Source organism: Mauremys mutica, chromosome 13 (genome assembly GCF_020497125.1).
Source record: "Mauremys mutica isolate MM-2020 ecotype Southern chromosome 13, ASM2049712v1, whole genome shotgun sequence".
Taxonomy (NCBI): Eukaryota; Metazoa; Chordata; order Testudines; family Geoemydidae; genus Mauremys; species Mauremys mutica.
The window spans coordinates 6011160-6018293 of NC_059084.1; the positions used below are offsets into that span (position 1 = coordinate 6011160).

Genomic DNA, 7134 nt, shown 5'->3' on the forward strand with positions numbered 1-7134 from the left:
TTTCTGAGCCGCTCATACCCGTGCACAGCTCGGCAGGTGAAGCCCTGTGGCTGGGGGAACCAGGGCAAGGAAGACAGTGTGGTGTCATGGGAGAAGCTGAACTAACAGTCTGTCATTACCCATCCACCCGAAAATTGGAGCCCACCCAAATTTCCTCTCCTAGCCACTGAGTCAGGCTCATTAGTCTGGGCTGGGGTTAAAACCGGCCTATATAACGTCTGGATTGGGTTCAGATCACTCCGCCTCATGAAATGTAAATATTTTGTTTCCTCCCCTTTGAACTGATTTCAGTAGTGAGTACGAGCAAGGATTTTAATTGCCCAATGGAATTTATTCTCAGGCTGCTTGATATCGGTTTAATCGGACTCCTGGGGAATTAATATATATAGTTACCGAAATAAATGTTAGATTCCATGCACAGTTTTTTATTCCTTTTAAGGGATCTGAGATCTATGAAAGTGTAGGCAGTGGTGATCCAAGTTATTTTTGTGTATTTTGTTGTAGTTGCTGGAGCATCAGTAACATGCACTCAACTGTGCACCTCTAGCACTCAGATTTTGACCTGTATTTTGACTAATTTTAGAGGGCCACTCAAAGTTGTTTGAGGGAGATGATCCATCAGAAGGAAACAAAAGAGCTCCTCTCAAATGACTCAAGTTGGAGAATTACATTCCATGATCTCATTGCAGAGTTGTACCATCTGATGTCGCAAAATATTGGAACTGGGCAAAGAGGACACAAAGGGATTTATGAACATGTTTGTGAATAAATGTGATGAGTTCTATCTGCTGTTAACAATGGGATGAAATTAACTATTGTTTGGAAATATTCCAGTGACCATTTGTGAGAACATTTATGAATCCCTGAAGTTTCATGAATCTTAGTACAAAGAACAATGTAAGAAACGTGTGTTATTTCTTATTCGCTTCTTATCATTCTCCTATGTAAAAAGCTGGTTGTCTATTCAGATTGCAGAAGTAATACTGGATGATTTGGGCAACAAAAGCAAGTAATAGGAATAGCAAATAATCAAAGATGTGAACAGTTTACGAGTGTGCCATAGGCTGAAATTTGTTTGCATAAGCCATTCAGTGAACATTTATTAATTACAAACACACGTAAAGATTCACGATTAGTTTGCAAAGGATTTGTGAGCCAAAACAAGAGCTAAATGCAGGTAACTTATTTAAAATGAATAATCCTACCAGCTCTACAAACATCGCAATGTATTCCACACCAAACTTAAACTTTCATTCAGTCTATGACATGTAATGATTTCTCTGCAAACTTCCTGGCTCATGACAAGCTAAAACTCCTTGTGAAACCATGACTAATGTAGAAAGAAAAGGTGAGAGAGATGTTTTAACATAGTGACTCCATTGCATTCATGGGAGCTGTTTTGTTTGACAGTATGTCAGATCATAACATTGTGTTAGATGATAACTAGAATGATATTTATGATGTCACTAAAACAGTGAAACCATGATCCTTGCTCAGCTGAAATGATGGATTCGTTGGCACTTGAATAGCTTCCTTTACCTTCAACCTGCTTAAGAGCATTTCCAGCAAATTTAGGAATCCCTTAACATTGAGTAACCTCGTTTAAGGTCTCCTACCAATCACTTTTTGTTTCAATTGTACTAATAATTGTTCACATGAGCTTGCAAAAGCATTTATTTTAAAACAGTGTCATGTACATAGGGTTGTTACTGATTAACCTTGGGTTAAAACCACAGCTATTTTCACCATAGTTTAGTTCCATGAAGTAGTAAATACTGAAGTGAATCAAAGCAAGATCTCAGATGTCCCCTTCACCAGATCATGAAGGTATCTAGCACACCTCTTGCCTGACATGAGACCCTGACTAGCTGGAAAAAGCGCTGGTAATCCAAGGGAGCAATTTTCCAAAGCACTCAGCTCTGTCTTAACTCTGTTCCCCTTTTTAAATAATGCTGCAGTATCATTTTAACTCTTCAAAGATTTAGGGCAGTGGAGATGGGTGAGTGCTGGGACTTAGGACACTTGGGTTTTATTCCTACCTCTGCCAATGACTTGCTGCATTCCCTTCAGCAGATCGCTTAACCTCAATAGGCCTCAGTTTCTGTATCCATGAAAGGGGCATAACTACACTTACCCACTTTTGAAAAGTGCATTGAGATTGATGGATGAGAAGCAGCGCAGCGTTAATGTCTTATTCACGGGTTAGGGTTGTAGGGTTGAGCCTGTCACCAGCACTACAATTGACAGCAAACATCAAGCCAAACTGCCAAATTTCAGCCCTGAGTCCTGCGATATGGTGAGAGTATCAAACAGCAAGCAGAATATTATAGGCAATGTTAATGGGCACATCCATATAAATCAAGACTTTACGGTCTGTTCAGACCTCTTTTGGGGGGTGGGGGGGAAATCACGGCTGCAGTATAGTAGACAAAGTTGTGATGTGCATGCGGGTCTTTATTCCAAGAAATGTTCATCTTGGAACATTAACTCCTTCTCTGCCATACAGAAATCTATTTGGTCTCCCCAGAGAGAAGATGTTGGGTAAATCCTTGCACAGCAACATGAGAGTGGGCCAAAAGAGAACAGGCATGATCATTTCTCTTACCTGCTGGCTCTTTTCACTTATGACTCAGCAAAGGCTTCCTGGGGTGGGTTAGGGTGTGTTAACGCCTCAGTGAAGATGTTTAAGCAGGGGGGGGAGAAATAAACCTTTCCCCCCAATTTGAACCTCTGCCTAATTTGAGCCTACAGTTGTGGCCCATGGAAAATGGGTTATTGCATGTGCAAATAAGCCTAATGAGCTATTTGCATATGCAGTGTGTGCACAGTTGTAATTGCATGTGCAAACTAGGCATATCAGAACGGTCTGAAAATCCATCCCTTGGTCATATTTAATAGAATTAATTCCTGCCATTGTACAAGGTGCTTGAATGGAAAACAGATGCTCGCTCTGTCTAGGTAAAGGAGAGACATTGTCCTTTCACCATAAGAGCCGTAGTAACATCTCTTGCCTCTCTGTGTTCCCAGGTGAAGGAAGACTGGAAGTACGTTGCAATGGTGATCGACAGAATCTTCCTTTGGATGTTCATCATAGTCTGCTTACTGGGCACCGTTGGTCTCTTCCTTCCCCCTTGGCTGGCAGGAATGATCTAAGAATAGCTGTGGAAAGAACAAAGTGCATCCCATTCTATGGATTTTAGTCCACCTGGAAGGAGACAAGAGGAGACAGCTGGAGACAGTCTCAATGAATAATTTACTATGTTTCTGCGCATGAATTGTTCAGAGCGCGCTGGGGACACCTTCCAAGTTTACATTATTTGCCAAGCCATCCTCATCGTCTATATCTATTTTAAGGGGGAAATTGTTATTAAAATTTACACCTAGCATGGTGGCATTCGTTGACATATCCGCTACAATGTAAGAATGCAGGCGTGGTCCCTAAAGCATTATTTACAGACCTGTCCCTGGCAAATTAGGCCTATTAGTCTTGAGAGGTTTCAGTGTGTCCTACGTAGTAGGGTCGCGCCATCAGGATGGAACGGTCCAGGACTGTGTGTCCCTGTAAGAGCCGTTTAATAAATAAAGTTTCAAATTTGGATTCCTGGGCAAGAGACTGTCTGTGCGTCTGGGGGGTGGGGGGTTCAGCTGTACAGACCACAAAGGTTCTGCATCACCCTGTCCCTTCTGAGCCTCTGGTACAGTTTACCCTGACCAAAGTCCCAGCAGCAGCAGCAGCATCCTTATCAAAGTGTACGGGCCAAGCGTTGACGTCTTTACTCATGCAAAACTGTAGGAGTAAGATTTTTGGCTTGAGCAAGGACTGCATAAAACCTAAGCAAGGACCTCATGATTTGGCTCAATGTGTGTTTCGATGCATCCACATTAGCCTTTGGCTTGGTTTGCTTTTCTTAATGGAAATCTGCTTGATCACAGACTTTGGCTGCTGCATAAGGCCTATAAGCTGGACTCTGTCTCTGTGTCTGTCAGCAAAGCGTGAAATGCTTGGCACTTGTACAGTAATGCTTTTAGTATTAAATGAGAGAAAGGGAGGCAGTCATACATAGTGGCCAGTTGTTAAATGCGGACACTTGAACAGGATACCTAGATCCCACATATGGAGGCTTGGAGCCAGCTAAAGAAGGCATTATGGACTAAATTCTCAAATGCCATTCGGGATGCCCCAATTGAGACATTGGTTACCCATAAACATTGGTTACCTCTGACAAGTTTGACCTATGTACAGAAGTAAATGTCCATCTAGATGGAGTCAATGTTATTGAAGGCCTGTGTTATACAGGAGGGTGACTGTTTCCTCTGTGTATTAAGGTTCTCTTTCTACATGCACTTCACTTTAACAACCTCCAAGACTTGAGAAAATCTGACAAGACGGTGTCTTGGATGGTTCAGGGTGTCACCACGATGCCTGCAAAGTTTCAAGTTGAAGGTAGTTTAAAAAATATACCTTTATAGTGCATACTGGCAATATCTGCAGTTTCAAGTCCTAGTGGGTTATCAGCACTTAAATACAGCATTTATTTGAATAGCTGCAATAGACGTAGGGAGGGAGCATGCGCTTTATTATATCTGGCAGAAACATCAACATATGATAAGGCTCAAAACCCACCATTTTGGAATGTCAAGTTCAACAACAGCATCTTCTGAAGATGGATCGATTTACAGAAGTGTCAGGCACAGAGACTGGTCAGTGCTATGATCAAACTGTCAAAAGGCCCAAGTCAATCTTCAAAGGCAACATTATTGAGGAGTCATGTTGATTTTCATTGGTGTAAACAGAGCCAATAGCCTTATTTTGACCTGATGGTTTCTACATTTTGAATGCATAGGAGGATCAGCGAAGGCTGGATGGCTCAGTAATTTGACAGCGAAGCCAGTTACTGAGGTGGCTGAGTTGCCACAGTGGTTACCTTTTTACCCCTGAAGACCTGGGGCTTATGTCACAATTGAAATGAAAGTTGTGGTCTAACACAAGTCCCCATTTGTTCACATGATCAAATCACCGCTGTTGGGAGCCCCACTTCGTCAGTGGCAAGATGGGGATGTTATAATTCAGGCTGGGTATCCATTGGCAGAGATTGGTGCCACTCAGTATCTGCCTGAACCTCACCTGGTCCAAGACAGATCTATAATCCCCTTGATTTCAATGTACCCCAATACTTTATGTATGAAAGAGGGGGATGGAAGGATGAAGTGGAGGGTGCATATAGAGGCTACACTCCAATAGTGACTTCTCCACAGGGTTCCCAATATTCCCTAGGACTCTTAGCCAATATTCCTTCAGAAAAAGCAAATGATGAAGCTTCCTAAAAGGCCTGAAATAAAATATTTCCAAGTTCTCTTTGCTTTCTTTCTGTCCCTTAATAAAATCTGTGACCGGCCAGAGAGAGATGGAATTGGAAAGGTGAAAACGTATTCACATCCGAGATAAAACTGGTCACCTAGTTAATTGCTAGGGAGTTTTCAGAATATTCATTACTACAGGGAATCATAGAATATCAGGTTGGAAGGGACCTCAGGAGGTCATCTAGTCCAACCCCCTGCTCAAAGCAGGACCAAGCCCCAACTAAATCATCCCAGCCAGGGCTTTGTCAAGCCTGACCTTAAAAACCTCTGAGGAAGGAGATTCCACCACCTCCCTAGGTAACCCATTCCAGTGCTTCACCACCCTCCTAGTGAAAAAGTTTTCCCTAATATCCAACCTAAACCTCCCCCACTGCAACTTGAGACCATTGCTCAATGAGGGATTGAGTAATGGGATGAGGAGCACATTTTGCTCTGAGAAGGTCTCACTCTCCTTTCCCTTGGGTTTCTCACACTATGTAAGGTGGTGGGAAAAAAGGCGCCCCATGGATAAGCCTCATAAGGTCCCATTGACAGTGTTAGAACCTAAGCCCTTAAATACTTTCAATTCAATAAAAGGATGGACTTTATTTTTTTGCAGTTTGTACCTCAGAGAAAACTGTACTCAAAGAAAGATACAGAGGCTGAATGCAGACACAGCCTTTCATATTTTTTCCACCAGCAACTCACAACTCAGATGCAAGTCATTCAGTGTGTTCTCAGATCTGTGAGCTGAAAAATTATCCAGGATTGTGCGATACAAATTAACTCACCAAGAATCAGACCTTGCGTCTGCAATTCCCTAGTTAATGCTACCAAGAGGGTGAAATTCACTAATGGGCAGAGCCACAATGCATGTCCTATTCTTAGCTTAGGGTATGTTTACACTGCATACTAAGCTCAGGCTGTGACTCAGGTCTGATCCCAAGCTCTGCTTCCATCGCACATAAATCAGTCTGACTTGGGCCAGCAAGAACTCAGGACCTGGGTTCTAGGATGCTGCGAGGGATGTGGTTCAGTGCCAGAGTGCTGCTGTGACTTGGCTCCAAGTCCTGGCATTTTGCAGTGTGGACGCAGGTCAAGCCACAGACTTGAGTCAGAAGGTCTGCGCAGTGCAGCGTGGACGCATTAGCACGGCTGGGAGACCCAGGTCCAGCCATTGTAAACCCAGATTTACAATGCAGTGTGGACACTCAAGCGTGGGCTTGGAAACACCAAGTCCACAAACCCAAATCCCACAGACTCAATAGCGCAGTGTTTCTCAACCTGGGGTCACTGCTTGTGTAGGGAAAGCCCCTGTTGGGCTGGGCCAGTTTGTTTACCTGCCCTGTCCGCAGGACCGGCTGATCGCAGCTCCCACTGGCCATGGTTTGCCTCTGCAGGCCAATGGGAGCGTCTGGAAGCGGCGGCCAGTATGTCCCTTGGCCCGCGCCGCTTCCTGCAGCTCCCATTGGCCAGTGGGAGTCGCGATCGGCCGGACCTGTGGACGGGGCAGCTAAACAAATCGGGCCAGGGGCTTGCCCTACACGAGCGGCGACCCCAGTTTGAGAAACACTGCAATAGGGTTTGAGTGAGACTTAAGCAGTGCACAAGACTCATGCTGTCAATCTCAAAAGGGATGAATTTCACCCAGAAGTGGAATATATTGAAACTTAGACAAGGATTTCCCAACATCTACAGCTACAGATTTCAGCTTTGCACCATGCATAACTAATACAATTACAAAATAGTAATTCAATGAGACCAAAGAGCTGTCATTTGGAATGTGTTTTCCCT

At 43.7% G+C, this 7134-nt stretch overlaps 1 protein-coding gene across 1 annotated transcript in view; it reads left to right on the forward strand.

Annotated features, from left to right (window-relative positions):
• Positions 1–3598, forward strand: part of CHRNA4 (cholinergic receptor nicotinic alpha 4 subunit) — a 33409-nt gene extending 29811 nt beyond the window's left edge. Inside the window, exon 6 of the mRNA XM_044985980.1 lies at positions 3028–3598. Within this exon, the coding sequence (XP_044841915.1) occupies positions 3028–3153 (126 nt within the window). The 3' untranslated portion in view covers positions 3154–3598. The remainder of the gene's footprint in view (positions 1–3027) is intronic.
• Positions 3599–7134: the final 3536 nt, after the last annotated feature.